Here is a 21,958-nt window from a genome sequence, read left to right as displayed (position 1 = left end):
ATAAAAAGGAATGTTACAGCAGCTGTTGTTTATAGCCCGCAAAGCAGCCACCAAGATTCGCGATTCCGATTGCTAGTTAGTGGAGACCAAAATAATAAAAATCGGTCAAGTGCGAGTCGGACTCGCACACGAAGGATTCTGTAGTCCAAGAAATATTATTTACACCTCGTAAATTTTTTTTGTCATGTACCTAGTTATATTGTTGTCATGGCAGCCATATTGAATTTTTTATTAATTTTTGTTGCAGCGGCAATGGAAATACACATTTTATGACATTATCAGCTCTCTATGTACGGTTCACGAGATACAGCCCGCTGACAGATAGACGGACTGACGGATCGACAGCGAAGCGTTAGTAGTAAGGTTCCTTTGTCACCATTCGGGTACGGAACCCTAAAAAAAGCGACTCTACAATCTACATTTGCTACTGTAATAACAGCCAATGACTGAGCTGAGCTATACGCTAGTCTCGCGGCTACTTCGCCCGCGAACAGTCGCGGACACGTGACCGTAACAAAATCGTCGGTGTTAAGTTAGAAATACAGTATTAATCCTAAGTTACACAACAATCCACCGCCATGGATCCCGAAGCCTTCTTAGACCTGGCCAACCAGGTCATTAAGCTGAAAATGTACCCGTATTTCGATATAGCGCATTCATTACTATGCGCTCTAGCGGTGCGGGAAGACTTGGGAGCTGGTAAGTGATAAATAAATTTTAATTCGAAAAAAACCCGCCAATTATAACTTACTCACCAATTTTCTATGTCGCCCAACATTCTTTATCACGGAAATGAGATTTATCGTTCTAAAATTATAGCGTAAAAATAACGCTACCAATAGTTTATAAATAGATCGTTCCTTGCTAAGATACAAATCTCTCGTAGGTTACAGACTAGTCGTGTACAAATAGTTCATTTCGAGGATACTGGACATACCTAGGTACCTCTTTATTTCCAAACTTAGAATGAATTGAATAGGCATTTTTTTGACTAACAAGCAAAATACCTAACATATTTCTTTTCCCTATCGCAGTCATACTTATCTGTTGCAATATTTTTATCGTCCTATGACGTGGTCCCTTCTGATTAGGTACAAGCATATTTTAAGTAGTATTTACTAAAGAAACCAGTAAATAATTTGGTTGAGAGGTTATGTTTTATTCGAGGAAGCTGTAAACACAGCTTGAGATGAGATCCCATCGAGATTTCCACCTCAAAACAAATGGCTAAAATTTGAGCTAGATGGCGCCTGTTTCCCATAAAAATAGGTCAGCCAGAGCTAGCCTATAACGTTGACACACATTTATTTAGACCTCTGTGTAAAAAACGCGGTAGTTTTTAAACAGGTTTCCACAAAAATTAGATTTTGGGCTCGTCCGGGATTTGAACCCGGGACCTCTCGCACCCGAAGCGAGAATCATACCCCTAGACCAACGAGCCATATTTAAGACAGTTGAAATTCAAAATCTATTTGTACATAAGAAGGTACCTACCACAAGGAATATTTAGGCATAGTAAAAATACTTGCTTGTCTTTATTTGTTTCGGTAGGTAGCTGATCTTGACGGGATCTTGCCGTCTACATACGGTATTTAGATCAGTTAGTTAAATCCAGAAAGGAACTGTTCAGTTATAAGTATAACAAACCCGTATTTAGGTAACTAGGTAGGCATCAGTTATCACACCACTATTATGAGGCATTGATGATGTCCCGGAAGAAGCACCTAAACTCACAAGCTTGTGCAGAACAAGCAACCCTATGCACTTCATAATACTAAGCTGTTAAGTATTATGTTAACTTAGCGATCCTTACAGAAAGGAACCTAGGTACATTCAGGCGCGGATCCAGCCCTCAAAAAAGGTTGTGGGCACAGCCACCCAAAAATCGGCCAAGTGCGAGTCGGAATATGAACTCGCTCATGATCGATATAGTGCATTCTTACATATTATCCAGGTTTCAAATCTTTGTGTATATTTAGGAGAGCTAGCCCGGATAATATTTTCTGTGCCATTGAGGCAAGCAACAAAGATTTTACTCTGCGAAGAGTGGAAAACGATTCTCTACGGTAGTTACGCTGACCGGGAGAGTTGTTGGCATTGTGGGCATTGGATATAACCAATATCATCAGCCTATCAACCTGAATAGACCATGAAAGTGTGACGTCACAAGTCTATTAGGGTTGTGGGCCCATGCCCAACGTGCCCACAACGCTGGATCCGCGCTTGCCTACATTATCAATTAATTATTAGGTAGATCATACTTATCATTTATCACGAAGGACATCGTTTCCAAATTATTATAGTGAGGCACCTACCTATTTACTTACGTAGATGTGAAATGTGATAACAGCAGAAAATCGATTAGGTTCGTACTATCCTACTAATTATGTTCTATCCGTACCTACTCTCTAGTCTTTCGACATAAGGCAATTATTTGTAAATACGTCTTATGTCTTTATTTACAGTGCCGACCGCGACTAAGTTATTGAATGGCACCATTTATTAGCGATTTTTACTAGTTATTTGCGGTTTTAGTCATAATTTTGGTAATAGCTGCAGGACTTAGGTACCTACCTAATCACTTAAATTAAGTGACTCTGCTTAAAATCCATATCTCCGACATTTCCAGGTGCACAAGCATTCTCCAGAAAACACCCGCTAGCATGTTGGCTGTCGACAATGCTGGTGATATTTGCGGGCGGGATGGTGGTCAACGGGTTGCTGGGTGAACCCATCCTGGCGCCGTTGAAGAACACGCCGCAACTAGTCATAGGGACAGTCACGTGGTACGTAGAGTCAAAACCTTTGCCTTGTGGACTGTCAATGATGGTATTCGCTGGTGGTAATGTATGGATTGCTGGGTGAACCCATCCTGGCGCCGTTGAAGAACACGCCGCAACTAGTCATAGGGACAGTCACTTGGTACGTAGAGTCAAAACCTTTGCCTTGTGGACTGTCAATAATTGTATTCGCTGGTGGTAATGTATGGATTGCTGGGTGAACCTATCCTGGCGCCGTTGTCTTAAGAATACGCCGCAACTAGTCATAGGGACAGTCACGTGGTACGTAGAGTCAAAACCTTTGCCTTGTGGACTGTCAATAATTGTATTCGCTGGTGGTAATGTATGGATTGCTGGGTGAACCTATCCTGGCGCCGTTGTCTTAAGAATACGCCGCAACTAGTCATAGGGACAGTCACTTGGTACGTAGAGTCAAAACCTTTGCCTTGTGGACTGTCAATGATGGTATTCGCTGGTGGTAATGTATGGATTGCTGGGTGAACCTATCCTGGCGCCGTTGAAGAACACGCCGCAACTAGTCATAGGGACAGTCACTTGGTACGTAGAGTCAAAACCTTTGCCTTGTGGACTGTCAATGATGGTATTCGCTGGTGGTAATGTATGGATTGCTGGGTGGACCTAACCTGGCGCCGTTGAAGAATACGCCGCAACTAGTCATAGGGACAGTCACGTGGTACGTAGAGTCAAAACCTTTGCCTTGTGGACTGTCAATAATTGTATTTGCTGGTGGTAACGTATGGATTGCTGGGTGAACCTATCGTGGTGCCGTTGAAGAACACGCCGCAACTAGTCATAGGGACAGTCACTTGGTACGTAGAGTCAAAACCTTTGCCTTGCGGACTGTCAATGATGGTATTCGCTGGTGGTAATGTATGGATTGCTGGGTGAACCTATCCTGGCGCCGTTGAAGAACACGCCGCAACTAGTCATAGGGACAGTCACGTGGTACGTAGAGTCAAAACCTTTGCCTTGTGGACCGTCAATAATGGTATTCGCTGGTGGTAACGTATGGATTGCTGGGTGAACCTATCCTCGTGCGGTTGAAGAACGCACATCAACTTGTCATTTATATGAATGTTCACTTGGTAAGTGAACATTCAGGAACATGAAGGAGTCGTCAATATTATAGATCATATATAGTCATCTAAGAGAAGAAACAAAAACAAATAGAGTTGAAACCTAAAACCACAATACTTTTGTCTTATTGGCTGTCAAGGCCAATAATACAAAAGACAAGGCTGGTGATATTTGGGGGTGGGATGATGGTCAACGTACGGGTTACCGGGTGAACCTATCCGTTGAAGAACGCCGCAACTTGTCACAGGAACAGTCACTTGGAAAGTAGAGTCAAATAAAACCTGTCTTGTGAGCTGTCGACGAGGCTGGTGATATTCGCGGGCGGGATGGTGATTAACAGATTGCTGGGAGAGCGCACCCTGGCACCGTTGAAGAACACACCGCATAGGGACAGTTACTTGGTTAGTAGATTCATTATGCAGATCATCGAACCGAGTACATAGAGCCATAGAGAAGCAACAACAAGTAGAGTCAAAACCACAAAACCTTTGTCTTGTTATAAGTCCCGCAAATTACTATTGCGCTGGAACCATGTCTCGTTAACATCGAAATGACGTCATTTTGACGTCAGCCGAAATAAAAATATACCATCAGCTCGAAACTTCAGTCTAGTGCTGACGTCACTAAAATGGCGGCCACGCGCATCAGCAATTTGCGGGACTTATAGCTATCAACAATGGAGAATGCTAGTGATATTCACGGGAAAGATCAGAGGTGGTGGTCAACAGTTTACGGGGGATCCCATCCTGACCCCAACGTCTATCGTTTTTCGAACAATGTGCTCTAGCCTTTACCCATTGCCCTTTAAGTTCGCAAACCGCTGAGCTAGGTTACTCTGGTTCTCCTGCATCATCATGACCAAGCCATTACTGGCCCACTACTGAGCATGCGTCTCCTCCCAAAATCAGAAGAGTTTAGGTCATAATCCGCCACACGGCCCAATGCGGATTGGTAAACTTTACACACCTTTGAGAACATAATGGGGATCTCCTACGGATCTCATCATTCCTGATTTGATCACGTAGAAAAACTCCAAGCATAGCTCTCTCCATCGCCCGCTGAGTGACTCTAGAGCTTTCTTATAAGGCCCAATCTTATGGAACTAAACTGTATTTCTGGTTTTTATTCTAGGTATGTAGTATTCTACACGCCGTTCGACGTAGGGTACAAGGTCGCCAAGTTTCTACCAGTGAAAGTGGTAGCGGCGGCTATGAAAGAGATATACCGCGCCAAGAAAGTGTACGACGGAGTGACGCACGCTGGCAAGCTGTACCCCAACGCGTACGTCATCATGATTATTGTGGGTAAGTTCCAGTTAGTTAATCCCGTGTTTGGATACAAGGGCGCCAAGTTTCTACCGTTGAAAGTAATGGCAGATAAAATAATATCCTCAATTAACAAAAACCTTTTTTAGGACAAACTTTTTCTTAAATATGCCAATGCAAATCCAATGAATCCAAATCACTCCAAACACGAAGGAGGATTGATAGGTACTTGAGGAATTTCTAAGAGCACCTTCCGACTCCAATCGGGGTATGAGGCGGAAGGACGCCCCGCACGTCAATCGCGCTATCCTGCGCCGGGTTAGCACAGGGGCTGTGCGGATGTGCGGGGCATCAACGCCCCGATTGCCATATCAACCTGTCGCCTACTATGCTTACCCAATGTCGGCTGCACACCGACACAATATCGTCCGATTTTGCATGACGGCTTGGGGCTTGGTCCAGTTGAAAGTTCGGACAATAATCAAAATGCCTAAGGTCAAAACTAAACTGTATTCTTCTTTCAGGTACTCTGAAAGGTAACGGAGCCGGGTTCTCCAAGTTGCTGGAGCGACTCATCCGAGGAGCATGGACGCCTACAGCCATGGAAACCATGCAGCCCAGCTTGTAAGTTGTCTTGTAGTTGTAATACACTTTTGGTATATTTTACCTCGGAATGATTAATCGGTCATTATGAATAATTCCCAGGCAATGTGATTAATGCACACACAATTGGACAATCTGATGTTCTTTATTGGTTTGTGGTCTACCTTGTCTTGGATCGGGTTACTTAAGTACTTATTATTATTATACCTATTTGTAACAAACTCACATTGTGCGTCGTTAACTATCGTAATAAAAAAAATGTTTGAGGGATAATAAAAAATAACCGTAAACATACTTACAACACGCGAGCCTGGGAGCCTAAATTCTATTTAAGTATACTTATGTTATAAGACTCGAAAACCTAGGCAAATTCCTCAAAGGCCGGCAACGCATCGGCGATTCATTTGGTGCTGCAAATGTTCATGGGCGACGGTAATCACTTAACACCAGGTGACCCGCCAGCTCGTTTACACGCTATCTTTATTTTTATTAAGTAGGCTACATATATTACATTCGTACTTGAGACTCTTGGAAAATACCACTGCACATAAATTATTAAGCTAATGTTCACTAAAATTTATCTAAACGACATTTTGTATTATTTCTCTTTAAATAAACTGTGTCCTAAATGTTCACTGAACCGTGCTCAGACGGCAGACCGATTTCTATTGCCTTCAGTCAATAGAATATACCATAGGTATAATTCTACCTAGATATAAGTCATATAAGTGGCATATACCTAATAATGATAATAAATACATAGGTACGTAATCTAATTATTATTAGAATTTTTTAAATATGGTTAGGTAGGTGTTCATAAATATAATTTGATAACAAGACATAAACACATCTCTACCCTACTTGTTAATGTATTTTACAATTAAAATAAATTAACTAACTATTTGGTTATCGATGACACAATATCGTGAAATAGGCTTACGACCGAATATATAAAACTTTCAAAAATATATTCTTTCTCAGTGATTATTAAATAGAGGGTCTTCCAAAATACGTAAAATCCACGTCCTTTGTGAGTTTTATGTGTGATAACCATTTTAAATTATCGATTAAACTAAAAAAAGCAGGTGAAATGATTGTGACGTCACATACCTACCGGTATTTCATAGAATCTCGCATACTAAGCGCGCGTTTTGACGTTTGATAAATAGTTACTGATTTGACTAGCTGTCAAATACCGGATTAGGTGACGCAATCTTAAAATATCCTCTCCTGATCCTCTGCACTTTTATGATTTTCAGTACAGGAGGTAGGCCAAAAAATATAGGCAGGTAAACAAGACCTGCCTTGATTGAGGTAGTTAATTATAAAGTAGTAGGTTTAAAACTTATTTAAAAATAATAATTGGTGTATGTTATTTGCAGCTACACGAAAGCGTCGCTGGTGGCATCAGTGATCTTTGTGCTGGATAAGAAGACTGATATCATCTCCGCGCCGCACGCACTTGTCTACTTCGGCATAGTCATCTTCTTCGTATACTTCAAGGTACCAATTCTACTGTTAAGACTATTATTATTATTTATTTACTAGCTGATGCCCGCGACTTCGTCCGCGTGGATTTACAATTTTCAAAATTCCGCGGGAACTCTTTGATATTCCGGTATAAAAAGTAGCCTGTGTTAATCCAGGGTATAATCTATCTCTATTCCAAATTTCATCCAAATCGGTTCAGCCGATTTTGCGTGATTGAGTAACAAACATCCAAACATCCACACTTTCACATTTACAATATTATTAGGATTAAGATATTAGGTTTAGGATTTTACATCTAATTGGAACGGCCGGCGTGCCGCCTGATAATACTATTACACTACATAATTGCTGTCTTTGCGATACTTTTGCACTACCTCAAGAGGATTCTAGATTCTACAGGATAAATACGTAGAGCGTGCAAGGAACTGTTTGATCTAGTCCCGTCTAGAAACTAGTACCCCTCGCTATAAATGGTAGCAGTGGCCTCGCGCAGTGGTAAATTAAAACTACCTAACTATTCATAAACACTTGTAAAAAGTTTACATGAATAAAAAAACATTCTATTCTATTCTATATTACTATCGGACTGCGAAGCATTGTAAAGGTCTGCAGTCGGCACCCCGACTTAGACGACTTGATGTCATCCGTCTACCTAGTGGGGGGATGCCTTACGTTTCTCAAATCTAGCATACTTGATTCATCTAGGACTGTAGGTGAATCAATCAGGTGAATCAATTTTACGACACCTTATTTTCTCAATTATTCATCGCTGCACCACTGTTGAGCCCAGGCCCTCTCGGGATGAGAAAAATTTAGGTCTGTCACACTGTCCAAGTGCGGTTTCTCAAATGCCAATCTTTTATTTCAGTTATCTTCAATCCTGCTCGGCATCCACGACCCGTTCGTGCCATTTGAGAATCTTTTCTGCGCGCTGTTCATGGGCGGCATCTGGGACTCACTGGCCAAACTGCTGGGCAAGGGCCAGCCCAAGGAGGAGACTAAGGATGCCAAGAAAACTAACTAGTTCTTTTACGTGAGTATGAACTGTACAAAATAACAGACCGAATGACCGCGTGCCCCTCACCATAGTAACTGGAGGATCGATATGGACAGGACCTTTATGGCCAGTTGGATCAATATGGTATACAATAAAAAAAAAGATTCCGACAAATTGAGAACCTCCTCCTTTTTTGAAGTCGGTTAAAAATATGATGTTGTTTGGAAGCAGAACACGTTATCTCATACCAGTACTGTGTCAGTGTAGTGTCTCATATCAGTATCTACAGTAGTTGTGCTAGGACTATATGCAGGTGACTTTTTTAATTCATAATACTAATAAAAACAGAAATTCCAATTATTTCTAACTTTTTTCAGGTCGCAGAGACTCGTAATTTCATTTACAAACTGACACCGACCGCGACAACACCAACTGCGACGTCATTTTTGGAAGAAAAAAATATAAATTATATAAAAAAATAGAAAAAACCCTTATAAACCTTTTTAAAAAAATGGCACAACGACCAAAGCTTGGATTTAAGTATAAGTTTGACTAGTCATAAATGTTAGGTTTTTATACGTAGGACGTAGGTATACGGTGATTGTTTCTTTATATTGTATTTGTGTGGTTTTAATGTTACTGTTACGGGCAAAGTGGTTAATAGGAAATGAATAATGCCTGGGCAATATGATAAAGTACTGAAATATTAAATTGTTGTTTTTTTGACATTCTTCATACTGCCCGAGTATCATTCATAATTCCGTGATCAATCATTTGGCCTATAGTATAGCATTTCCAATATTTGGGGTGGGGTTATCATTTGAAGCATAAAGCTTGGTTTTTTTCCTATTTATTTAAACATGTTGTATTATTAGGATAGAAAACTAATATTTTGTTATACGGTAACTCAACTAAATAATATTATAAGTATTAATGTTGCCAAACTATTTAGTTACTTTTTTTTTACAATGTTGACATAGTAAAATTATTATTAGATACTAATTTGATTTTAAAGCTGTGAAATTATTATTTACCAATTAGGTACCTACCTACTAATAGTAGTAGATATGTATGGAGACGATTTGTCTAGTATTCCTATTATAACTTCATATACTTACTTACTTAGGCATTAATTTATTTTTAGGTAAGAAAAATTACCTATTTTATTTATTATGCAGCGTGTCACATATCTATTGGAATAAAAGTGTGAAAATAAAAAATATTCAAGCGTTGTAACTTTAAGTTAAGATTTCGAAACGAATTACGAATCATCCGACTTCCTTTATAAATCTAGATGCATAGATGGTGCAATCTAATGATAAAACGAAGTAATATATTATCTCATATATTATGTCTATGTGATAAAATAAACTTTAACTGATGAATAAATTTGACAGATTTCTGATAGAAAAACCTAAAGAAAAACTGACCAAACACTTGCACTGGAATTCATACTCAAGATAGGGGCTTCTTTAGGGGACCATTCAGATAACATTATGCAATAATAATATGACACGTCGTCTGAATGGTCTCATAAAGAAGCCCCTATCTTGACTATGAATTCCAGTGTTAGCAATTGAAAAATCGGCACTAAATTAAGTAAAATTGACACCAGCACAGCAAGTAATGGACAATAAAAAATTAATAAGTACCAAAGGTACATACTTAGTATTTCATGAAAAATCTGACTGAATCGCATGGGTGCAAGCGGTGAGGCTCATTTATTTCGTGAAAATAAAAAAAACTAAGCTCTTTGTTAGCTGTGACTGTAAAAAATATACCTATTGTAAAGGAAGGAATAAAATATTGTTTTTATTGGTTTTTGAGTTTTTTTTTACATTTTTTCTTTTTGCCAGGAACTACAGTACGTGAGTAGGTTGGTAGACCTCTATCAAAGAAGAATGACAGATCCTGACCCACCAATTTACACACAATATAAATTAATGATAATTAGCCTAGTATTAAATAACCACTCAAAAATTAAAAATTGTGGTTTTAAACTTGCGGATATTTTTATTAGTTTCCATTTAGTTTCACAGTATTATAAGGTAAATTGTATATAACCTAGAATCATTGTGACTTTAACTCAGATTTAATGAAAAACCGTAAGTTCTAGAGGTATTAAATCCTATGTTTAGTTATCAGTGATGAAACAGCAACAAAATGCTCCATAAAGCATACGTGTAAACGACTTTTTAACCGACTTCAAAAAAAGGAGGAGGTTCTCAATTCGTCGGAATCTTTTTTTTATTTTTTTTTTTTTATTTTTTATGTATGTTCCCCGATTACTCGAAAACGCCTAGACCGATTTTGAAAATTCTTTTTTTGTTTGAAAGGGTATACTTCAAAGTTGGTCCCATTTCAATTTGGTGAAGATCTGATGAACATCTTCGAAGATAGATACTGGAACTCCTCAACGGATAAGAGTAAATTGCTCGCGATCAGTGTAATAGCTCAGTAAACAGTAGACTTTTAACCAGTCATAGCATAATTCCATGGGGCCACTAAAAATTGTGAAATAAAAAATTTTTACAAAAAAAATAAAAACCGACTTCGTTACCTACACAAACACTAAAAATTGAAAAATAATTTAATTTATTACCGAATATATTATGTATACAAGAGTTAATATAGTTCCATAATAATATTTTTTGGGGTCGGTGCCAATGAGGTGCCATGGTGGAGTCCCATAAAAATATGAAGTCTAGACGATTCGCGCAGCTAAAGCTAATTGGCACCGGCACCAAAAAGTATTATTATGGAACTATATTAACTCTTGTATACATAATATATTCGGTAATAAATTAAATTATTTTTCAATTTTTAGTGTTTGTGTAACGAAGTCGGTTTTTATTTTTTTTGTAAAAAAATTTTTATATAATGAAATGGGTCACGGTTCTATAGAAATTTTGTCATTGTCCTTTGATTATTATAACAGACCAGATGATTCTCTGTACCAAATTTCGTCAAATTCGGATGAACGGATGGGCCGTGAAAAGCTAGCAGACAGACACACATTTATAATATTAGTATGGATATGGATTTTTCGCTTGGCAAACTTCGGACATCAGAGCCTGATCATTCAAAATCGCTTCATTCCATACGAAACACATTAACGTAATGTTGAATGATATTATTATGACCGGTGAGTAGTCCAATACGCTACGGGACGAGTAGCGAGTGATCTTACGGTACTCTGGCGAGGCTGCTCGAGCGGGGTCACTGTCGAGAGCCTGCGGCCGGCTCTCACACCGACGCGAAGCTCGCGAATAAACATCCAATTGTCTCTGGTCTGGTCTGGTGGGAGGCTTCGGCCCAGTGGCGTAGCTACCTAGGGGCTAGGCGGGGCAGTGCCCCGGGGCCCTAAAGCTCAGGGGGCCCTCGAATCCTTACCAGAAAATCTCGATCGAACTAAAGTTTTGAAAATTTCTCCCATTTTCCCCCGAAAGTTACTAGGGAATTACCCTAAATTCTTTCTGTGAATGTATTTGTATTTAATATTTTTATTTGATAAAACATAACCAGTTAGATAGCAGTGGGGCCCCATTTTTGATTTGCGCCAGGGCCCTTGGTTACCTAGCTACGCCACTGCTTCGGCCGTGGTTAGTTCCACCATCCTATCGGGAAAGCCGTGATGCCAAGAGATTTAGCGTTCCGGTATGATGCCGTGTAGAAGCCAATCAAGGGTATGGGTTTAATAAAACTGCCACACCCCTTCCGAGTTAGCCCGCTTCCATCTTAGATTGCATCATCACTAACCATCACGTGAGATCGCAGTCAAGGGCTAACTTAGATATATCAGAATTTAAAAAAAAGTCGTATGAATTCGCAGATTTTAACGACGCATGCGATCGGGTATTAGGTAGGTAATCGGTGTGATTGTATTCCGATTGCAAATGCATTGACGTGCCTTCCCTGCGGTCGGGCGGACACGGCGACAGACTCAGATGCGCGCGCGCACCGGCCTCTCACGCGCGTCTGTACCTACTCATCATTTTGTATAATCCATTTTATTATAATATCCTAGTGTTAGTGAATATACGTTAATGGAGCACTGAATCGGAATACGCGGTGAGTTATTCTTTGTCTAACGGTATATCTACGACGGTTTCTGTGAAAGTGAATATTACGGTTGAAACTTGAAAGTTTGTTTGATGATATTCTGATTGATGCGTGAGAATTTGTCTCGGAAGAATTTTTGTAATTATTTATTTTATCACTTAGATACCTACATATTTTGTATAATATTAGGCACTTATTTATGGATAATTTCTAGAGTTATATTACCTATATGTATAGGTAAGCCAAATGTTAACTTTAAAAAACCAATGTAATTTATAATAAATGAAGATGTAGAGAAAATTAAACAAACGAAGAACAAAAATGATGACACAGATGTAAAATATAAAATAACTAGCTTATGCTCGCGACTTCGTCCGCATTGACTACTAAAATTTCAAACCCCTATTTCACCCCCTTAGGGGTTGAATTTTCAAAAATCTTTTCTTAGCCGATGCCTACGTCATAATAGCTATCTGTATGCCCCATTTCAGCCCGATCCGTTTGAGCTGTGCGTTGATAGATCAGTCAGTCAGTCAGTCAGTCACCTTTTACTTTTATATATTTAGATATATTAATGGAAACCATTTTTTTATAAACTGTAAGTAGGTAATTCATACACTCATAAGTAAGGAATTCTTTCGTCAGACCGTACAAAGCGAGGGTGTTCTGGAAAGTAGTCTTGAGGAGTCTCAAAAGAATTCGCGATTATTATTCCATGGTAAAGTGAAAACTATGCTGTATCTACAAGCTATAAGCTAATACATAAGGGTTAATGAACCCATGAACGCAGCAAAGGGAGACTCGTAATAACAAGTTCCTACATAATTATTAACTTTGAATAGGATAATAAACTTCGCAGAGTCAAATCTCGTTTAAAGATGAAATAGGTATGCTCACCTTCATAAACAGCTTAATACCTACTATAGGTACCTAGAAGTAGATAGAAAAGCTGATAATTTAGATTTTTAAAAATCCCGTGGGAACTCCGATTTTGCGCGATAAAAAGTAGCCTATGCCCCTTTCCAAGTTTTAAACTATACCCTAAGAAAAATCACGTCGATCCGTTGCTGCGTTCCGACGTGATTATAGGACAAACCAACAAACAAACAAAAACACTTTCACATTTATAATAGGAGTAGTGATAGAATATTAGATTTTAGTACCTAGATACTTTAGTTTTATTAATATAAGTTTTTGCAACGGTTTTTGCAAATTGTTGCAATTAAATTGTAAATGCATGCTTGTAAGTTGCAAAGGTGGACAAATTAAAAGAGAATGGGACTTATGGGCCTGATGTTAACAAGTTCAAATATACTTAAAAAAAGGGTATATTTTTCTGATGTAAAATCCAAAAAAGTAGCTTGTTTTGCAATCTACAAATCGAAAAAACATTAACCTACCTAGTACCTACCCTGTAGGTTTCTTGACAGACAGACAGACAGACAACAAAGTGATCCTATAAGGGTTTCGTTTTTCCTTTTGAGATACGGAACCCTAAAAGAGGGTAAAATACCCTATTATGGCCATTTTATTCCCTAAAGCGCGTACCAATTTCAAAGTTACAACCAGAGGTATGCGAATTTGATGGCGCTTTGTTTGGGTAAATACCTATTTAATAATCAAATGAGAACCAACATTTGTTGGGAGCGCGCAACGAATAAGCTCTTATGGTTGTTAGCCCGCAACGGATGCCGGATGCGTGATGTTTTTTTTTCTTAAGAACATCTGCAGTTGATATTACGGCCATAGGAAATGGCTGATGATATCATGGACTACTCATTCATATCACGATTAGCTGTATTAAGTTAATAGGAAGGTACCTACATGTTTTAAAGCTACACGGAGCTACTAGATATTAATAATATGAACTTAGAATTAAAAAATAAAATCTACTTACTTAGGTAATTTATTTATTTCAAAAGTTTTAAAAACTTATCTTAGCAAAGTCTTTCAATATAACAGAATGTATTAGAAAAATTATTCCGACCAGTGGTAGATTTTTTTAATGAATCAAAAGCACTTTGAGCACACAGTTTGAATAAAAAGCCTTTCTACTTCTATTATTAAAACACCATAGATAGACCTATCTCAGACTATTAATAAGTAACTATAAACAAACATCTACACTAGGTAAGGTAGGTAGGTATAACAATAATGACGATAGTAGCATTCTTGAAAGTTTCATCATATTCTAGAATCCCTTGATAATTTTACTCCTCTATACCTTGAGACTGAGATATTATAAACCAAACCACTATCAAATTGTGAAACTATGTCGTAAGCAAGCTCCTTGATGATCACTTAGCGTTCTTAGCTTAATGTCTGAGGAATCCATTTAAGAACTGTGCCTCTAAGTAGGTACCTAGTCTTAATCATTCGTTTTCAAACTTCGTCCACGTGGACTTCACAATTTTCAAACCCCTTAAGGGTTTAATTTTGAAAGATCCTTTCTTAGCGGATGTCTACGTCATAATAGCTATCTGCATGCCAAATTTCAGACCGATCCGTCCAGTAAACCAGCTATGCGTTGATAGATCAGTCAGTCAGTCAGTCACAGTTTTCCTTTTATATATTTAGATTCAAGTACCTACGGTATTATAAAAATGCAATAGAAGAAGGTACCAATTCTTTGGAGTTAATTTTCATCTTTGGTATTATTTAAAAATACTTTATAAACGCTACCAAATAAGAAATCAATTTTCTTGTAACAAAAATTAAGTAGACAAAAAAATACATATTTTTTATTCTATATGCATTAAAAAATCAATAGTCACGTCTTTAATATTATTAAAGATCATTGAATGCGTGTGAAGGTCTTAAAAGGCTTCCGCAGTAATGTTTCGGACCTTCAACAAGTGAAACCGTAATGTTTGTCCATTAGTACAAAAAAAGGAATAGGTCTAGGTACATATCTAACTTGGGAAGCAAAATAAAATTATTTTGGGCAAACAGAAAAACTTTTTCGACAGATTTGTCCCAAGACGGCTCAATCCGCCTCGTTGATGGACCGATCCAATAAAAAAGGTTGACGTAAAATTCAAGGAAAGCTCTGTATAGCAACTGAAACACTACCTGCTAAACATTTTCCTTATCATATAACTAAATCAATGGATTGAGTTGAACCAGCAATGGTTTCCTCTTCTATATCGCCATTTTGTTCCTTAAAGCGCGCGCCAAGTTCAAAATTACAGCCATGATCATGTGAATTTAATAGCGCATTGTTTAGAAGCTAATACGCAGTTCACGATGTAACTTGTTGTAACCTGAGAACTACATAGCTATTAGGGCGTCTGTCAGATGCTTCCAGACACTAACCTTTAGTGTCTGGCAGTCTTAAGAATTTCAAAGAAAGAAAAGATCAAAACGTTTCAGAGAAAATCACAAATCGAAGAGCATTCATTCAATTTATCTATTAGCTCCATATCAGCTCACTCAAATCCGTGAGATGGGGTTAGGCCTTTTTTCAACTTTACCCGATGCCAGATCTACATAAGACTCCTGCATGGAGGACCCGCCAAGGGAGCGAGTCCCTCTTCACTACATAAGAGAGAAGCTTCAATGAAAGCGTATTGTGCCCATTTCAGACAGGCAACGCATCTCGTTCTTGCACAGTATTGCACACCCGTTCTACCGACATTGGCATTAGGGTTCAATTCCCTGGTATTCTGACCACTGCCGTCTCAATGCAACTCTTCGCTCGTAGAGTGTAAAGATTGAACACCACTCAAGTCTAGATTCTTAACTTTTCAGAACAGAGTAAACAGCCCATAACAAAGCCAAGATGCCGCGATTCAAGACAATAATGGTAACAGGAGGGGCCGGATACATCGGCAGCCATTGCGTAGTCGACCTTTTGGAAGCGGGATATGAAGTAGTCGCCATAGACAACTTCGCAAACGCAGTAGGCGACGAAGATGGCTCACCAGCTTTACAAAGAGCTGAAGAAATCACGGGCAAAAAAACCATATTCTACAAAGCAGATTTGTTAGACAAATCACAAATCAACGGAATCTTTGATAAGGTAATGACAGGTTATTACGATATACCTACCTACGATAAAAATGATTTATGATTTATCGGAATTGCCTAAAGCCGTTTGCGGTTTTCTTCATAATGTTACCGGTGAAGTGATAGAACTTACCATGATTGCATAGTTGATTAGATAATAACAATAGGTACTGTAGGTAAAAAAGACAATGGGGCCGATTCTCTTGTACACAATCTCTAAACTAAACTAAAATAACACGCCTATATCTATTGCTATCCCTGTCATAGTGTTGCTTGCGGAAAAGGGTAGCACTAGATGTAGACCTGTTAATTTAGTTTAGTTTAGATATTGTGTACAAGAGAATCGGCCCTATTGTGAATTAAAAATCACTTAAAACATCGTGAGGAATCCTGCGTACCTGAGAGTTCTCAATAATATTCTCAAAGGTGTGTGAAGTCAATTCAAGTTAATCCACACTGGCCAGCGTAGTAGACGACCAAAAAGTCTTCTCATTCTGAGAAGAAACCCGTACTCAGTAGTGATGGGTTGATTATGATGATGATGACTCTTACAGTGAAAACCGTTGTCGTTTTCAGCATAAGGTGGACTGCGTCATCCACTTTGCGGCACTGAAGGCGGTTGGAGAATCAATGCAACAACCCCTTTTATACTACCAGAACAATCTACTCGGCATGCTGAATTTATTGGAGGTAAGAAACTTGTTTTAAATAAATTACCTATATTTGCGGATGCTTTATAATTTAGACATCTGAAATCGCGTTCAAGGACTTTTGTTTTGTTGAGATCTTGGAATGTTTAAATAGGCAATTCACATAAACAATGTTGGTAAATGGTCTATGGATACCATTACTCTCATATTTTCTTTTCTAGATCTCCTTCTGAGCTTCCTGAATTTTTGCACTAGTTGAAAACTTTGAAATTCCCAACTCCCATCGGCGGTGTCCCGTCCCATCCCACTAGATTACAACATGGGGTTAGTCAAGGGGCGGACCAACAAATTCCTAAAAGGCCGGAAACGCATCGGCGGTTCCTCTGGTGCTGCAAATGTTCATGGGCGGCGGTAATCACTTAACATCAGGTGACCCGCCTGCTCGTTTGCTCGCTATATCAATTTAAAAAAAAATTAGAAGGCCCATAAATTATTCCATTTCAGCTCAGAACCAATATTTTAAATGCGAAAGTATGTTTGTTTGTTGGTTTGACCTTCATCACGTCGTCGCAACGGTTCGACATGATTTTTTGCATAGGTATTGTTAAAGACCTGGAGAGTGATAATTTATCCCGGGAAATCAGTTCCTACTACTACTAGTTACTACGGATTTATCAATAAAGAAATGCATTTTCCAGGTAATGCGATCACACAACTGCTACCAAATGGTGTTCTCCTCATCGTGCACGGTATATGGAGAACCGGAGAACCTTCCGATCACCGAAACACATCAGACTGGCAACATTACTAACGTTTACGGAAGAACGAAGTATTTTATTGAGGAGATGCTTAAAGACTTGAGTGCTGCTGATGAAGTAAGTAAACTGTCAAAAATGTTATTTTCCTAAAACGACTAAAAATCCAGCAAGATTTTTTGGAGACAGAATTAAAATCCAATAATTTTTATACAAGTTAAGAAACACTTGCAAGGAGATTGAAAAGCCTTTTAGTCAGTGGCTGTGCAGTTTCAGATAGATGTTTATTTCTCAAATAGTCAACAGAAATCAACAAGCGTCTAATATGTACCAAATGGATATCAATCAATCAGCTCTTTTGCATCCATTGCTGGATATAGGCATTTCAGAGAGAGCGCTACTATATACGGTCTTATACCTTTCTCATCCACCCACTTTAATAGACATCACACTAATTAAATTCGAAAAATGCTAAACCTCTAGCTTCTCAATAAATCTGCATCGAAAATATATCAAATGGATATCACGCCGAGAAAATTCGATAACTGCTATGCACCTGTTCTTCTCAATTAGCATACGAGTACATCCCAATTTATAACATAGGGCTATGGGCAACCGCAAAGCACCTGAGCTTCTCAATAAATCTAAGGTCACCAGTCACACACGGTGACTTTTTGGAGCGATACAGTTGCAAAAAGACAGCGATAGCTTTGATGCTGAATCGATAATATGCGATTGAATCACTAATGAATCGCTATTATCGCGCGTTCGCAAATGCCACTAACATAAACTGTCAAAGTAGTCATGCAGACGCGCGTCACTGAAACGCGCTACTGAATCGCTGCAAAAAGACGCCGTGGGCGACCTCCCTAAATCCCAATAATTCTAACAGCCACGTGTGGCGGTCACGGATGACATAGGTAATTATAAAGAATGAGCTCTCGATGTCCGATAACCGGTTCCATTAACCTACTAAACGCATTATTCAGACTGTTAAGTTCAAGGCTCTTATACAGTCTAGCAGTGTTACGTGAATCTTTAGTGACACCGGAAATCTTATACTCATCTTTTTATAACAGCAAAAATTGCAATTTTATTAACTTTATTTTCGGTGCTATCCAATTGAAATAAGTTCTCACTTTTAAATTATAATCATGGTCACATAAATAAATTAATTTGAAAATCCCATTGTATATTCTGAACTGTAAAACTCTTTTGAGGATTTCTAACTACATATGTTTAACTTTACATCAGTATCTATATCGATAGTAACTGACTCATTTACCTTATACCTACCTACCTTACCTAGTTCATTTAATATGTCCTGTAATACTCGTATTTAACCGATTAAACCATTGCCTGAACCGATTCAGGCAATGGTTGAATAGATTTTCAAATTTAATTCGCCTGTTATACCTAGCTAATATTTTTCGCTCGAATTGTGGACATCCTCCTTTTTTTTGCTTTCATACAAAAATTCGCATCCGTTTACAGAAATGGAACATAATATCGCTCCGGTACTTCAACCCGGTGGGAGCTCATCCCTCCGGTATGATCGGCGAGGACCCAACGAAGGAGTTCACAAACCTCATGCCCTTTATGGCACAAGTGGCGCTGGGGAAGAAACCCGTGCTTACTATCTTTGGCAACGACTACAACACGCCTGACGGGACCGGTATGTGATGTGGAAGATCAAAATAGGGTTACAGTTTACAGTAGGGTCAGCTGAACAGAACCCTGGCCTTAAACCGCGGAGTTCGGGGCAACAGCGGGAGTGTCCGTGCTGGCGCTCTATTGGTTCGTCAGTCAACCTTCATCACTTCACGCGTTGTAAGAAAATAGTAAATTACATGCCCGTGTGCAGACACATCTATGGAACTCTTTATAACTAAAGTTGCTCTTGAAATTATTTATCTTGTTAACGACTTGGTAAACAGGTACCGAAAGTGCAACTTTTTTAAGCAATGGGTGAAGCACGTGGATGCCACGAAATAAAAATATATAAAAAATAGATAATTTCTCGCCAAATCTTTTTGCCAAATAGCAGCCTCAGGATGCATGTCAGAATGGTTCATCTCTGCCAGTTTTTTTATTCTGTTAACTAGTTCAGAACCTCGTTTGAGAATCCGGAATTTCTCTTCGTTGTCGTCCAACAAGCACTCACTTTTGCTCATAGCACTGTTTCGAGTAGCGCCAAGCTTTTCGCTCATAATTTTTCAAATGGTAGCCCCATTTAAATATTTATTTGCAGGTATCGAGTAGCGCCAAGCTTTTCGCTCATAATTTTTCAAATGGTGCTTACTTTTAAATATTTATTTGCAGGTATTCGAGACTACATTCACGTTATGGATTTGGCTAGCGGTCACGTGGCTGCGCTGAATTTGCTCAGTGCTAACCACGTTAGGCTAAAGGTTTGTATGAAAATAATACTTTATGGCTGACTAGCCCTGGCGTAAGACAGGACAAACGCCAAGACTAAGAAGACTGTGTACCTTCAATTGGCTCCAACCCTATACACCCAATTTTACAGACTGAGTAACAGGCTGCCATATTAATTTGAAGCAAGCTCGTAGCGTAGGTGTCGTTTTGTTTACTTGTGCGTAAACACTGCGCCAGTATATAATATGTAGCCTGTACGTGTCACAAACAGTTTGCTTCACTTTTTAAAATACGAATATATGAGCTTTACCTATCCGATACGGATGAGAGATAAGAATTTACGCGATAGTAAGAGGCGTTTGTTAATTTTTAGGCAGCAGTGCTATGCGAGCTGAATTGCACTTTATTGCATCGTGACAAGTCGGTTTTTATTAAAACGTCTTTGTAGAGTGAGCCTCTGTACCTATAAGCTTCTGTGATCAGACTCTGCCTTGCGCATTGGTTACCGCGCATCTTCGGTACTTTCGCTCATGCTTCGAGCATAGTTGACAGTACCCTGCTACTAACATAGTTTTGGCAAGACCTATAATGCCTTAATATAGAAGTTACCCTCAATAAAAAATTTAAGGCATACTTATTACATTTCAGGTATACAACCTGGGTACAGGCAAAGGCGTGTCAGTGAAGGAGCTAGTGAATGTATTTGAGCGCGTCACGAAGGCTAAGATCCCGGTCAAATACGTCGCGAGACGGAATGGCGATATCACAGCCATGTGGGCGGACGCCTCTCTCGCTAGACAAGAGCTGGGGTGGACTACTAAACACTCCGTGGAAGAGATGTGTTAGTATTAAATAGCTACTGTTTATACGTTATGGATTACTGTACACATTGGGCCAATGAGTTTGGCGAGTTCCAGCTAATGTGTTCACTGTTTACTGTACTTTAGTTTTCATTAGTTTGCTTAAAGGATAAACAAATCGCAGAAACCTTCTCGGAGAAAAGCGTAAGCGACGCGATTTTTCCGGCGCTTTAGACCTACTGGAATTAGGTTTTCACTCGTATCATGATTTTATTGTCAATTCGCGGTAACAAGGGCGTAGAGATCACGTTTAGTTCGTTTCTTACGCATTTCAGCGAGAATAGCTACTTGTTTACCTTTAAAGTAAACTAAGGAAAAGTAAAGTATAATTTTATTGTGTCAAGATCCTTTTGTGTTTATATGAAAGTCCACAAATAAGTCGACAAGCCGATCGCTACTCTTTATATTAGGTATGACCACTCTTCGCTCGCGTGCGAATCACTGCGAGAAAAATGATCCACACTGATATGATAAGGTATCTGTTAAACACATCGCGATTCGAGAGGCATCTTGGATATGTGGGTGGCTTCCGCTCTAGGTGGGATTTCTGTAAATCCTTATTTCAGGCTCAGGATAACATACACATACAAAACATGCAAAATCTCAAGTTTCTAGACCCAAAGATTAGAGTATTGATCAACGCTCTAATCTCTAGGTAAATGAAAAAGTGACTACTTTTATATTTTATTCATATAGATATACTTACCTGGACTTTTCTATATTCCAGGCACAGACTTCTGGCGATGGCAGACGATGAACCCCGACGGCTACCCCAAGAAGAACAAAACTACCGTCATCGTGGTCAACGGGAAGAGTTAACGCGAATCATAAACTGCAATAACTACCTACATACTTATAGCCATTTAATAAACTATTTTATTTATATAACTATTTTTTGTTTGATTATTTATTTATCTATTAGAATTGTCGGGAGACGATCTGCAGCTACCCCCACCCCCCACCACCCCCTCTTCTTCCTACCTCAGCCACCCTCCCAGTGGGCTGTGCGG

General features: G+C 38.9%; 2 protein-coding genes and 1 non-coding gene across 3 annotated transcripts; 2 read left to right on the top strand and 1 right to left on the bottom strand.

Moving 5' to 3' along the window:
• The first annotated feature begins 454 nt into the window (after positions 1-454).
• Positions 455-10,054, top strand: LOC117991813 (trimeric intracellular cation channel type 1B.1). The gene is made up of 7 exons (XM_034979427.2): positions 455-699; positions 2,630-2,786; positions 5,010-5,182; positions 5,668-5,767; positions 7,129-7,249; positions 8,106-8,270; positions 8,612-10,054. The coding sequence occupies exons 1-6, from the start codon at positions 579-581 to the stop codon at positions 8,259-8,261; spliced, it is 828 nt and encodes a 275-aa protein (XP_034835318.1). The 5' UTR covers positions 455-578; the 3' UTR covers positions 8,262-8,270; positions 8,612-10,054.
• Positions 1,370-1,441, bottom strand: TRNAP-CGG (transfer RNA proline (anticodon CGG)). The gene has a single exon. It is a non-coding gene; the product is annotated as a tRNA-Pro (tRNA).
• Positions 10,055-12,146: 2,092 nt separating the features above from the next.
• Positions 12,147-21,839, top strand: LOC117991811 (UDP-glucose 4-epimerase-like). The gene is made up of 8 exons (XM_034979425.2): positions 12,147-12,305; positions 16,047-16,317; positions 16,881-16,994; positions 17,653-17,829; positions 19,204-19,384; positions 20,032-20,120; positions 20,737-20,929; positions 21,676-21,839. Exons 2-8 carry the CDS (start codon positions 16,078-16,080, stop codon positions 21,765-21,767), a joined length of 1,086 nt encoding a protein of 361 aa, XP_034835316.1. The 5' UTR covers positions 12,147-12,305; positions 16,047-16,077; the 3' UTR covers positions 21,768-21,839.
• Positions 21,840-21,958: the final 119 nt, after the last annotated feature.

Source organism: Maniola hyperantus, chromosome 20 (assembly GCF_902806685.2).
Source record: "Maniola hyperantus chromosome 20, iAphHyp1.2, whole genome shotgun sequence".
Classification (NCBI taxonomy): Eukaryota; Metazoa; Arthropoda; class Insecta; order Lepidoptera; family Nymphalidae; genus Maniola; species Maniola hyperantus.
The sequence above is the reverse complement of the archived record's forward strand: the minus strand, read 5'-3'. Positions and strand labels throughout refer to the sequence as shown.

What these genes read in the sequence shown, in the direction of transcription:
- LOC117991813 (XM_034979427.2), top strand. Translation starts at nt 579, where the DNA reads ATGGATCCCGAAGCCTTCTTAGACCTGGCCAACCAGGTCATTAAGCTG. An exon ending in CGTCATCATGATTATTGTGG is followed by an intron (nt 5,183 to 5,667) that starts GTAAGTTCCAGT and finishes TTCTTCTTTCAG; the next exon opens with GTACTCTGAAAGGTAACGGA. An exon ending in GAAACCATGCAGCCCAGCTT is followed by an intron (nt 5,768 to 7,128) that starts GTAAGTTGTCTT and finishes TGTTATTTGCAG; the next exon opens with CTACACGAAAGCGTCGCTGG.
- LOC117991811 (XM_034979425.2), top strand. Translation starts at nt 16,078, where the DNA reads ATGCCGCGATTCAAGACAATAATGGTAACAGGAGGGGCCGGATACATC. An exon ending in GCATGCTGAATTTATTGGAG is followed by an intron (nt 16,995 to 17,652) that starts GTAAGAAACTTG and finishes TGCATTTTCCAG; the next exon opens with GTAATGCGATCACACAACTG. An exon ending in ACTTGAGTGCTGCTGATGAA is followed by an intron (nt 17,830 to 19,203) that starts GTAAGTAAACTG and finishes ATCCGTTTACAG; the next exon opens with AAATGGAACATAATATCGCT.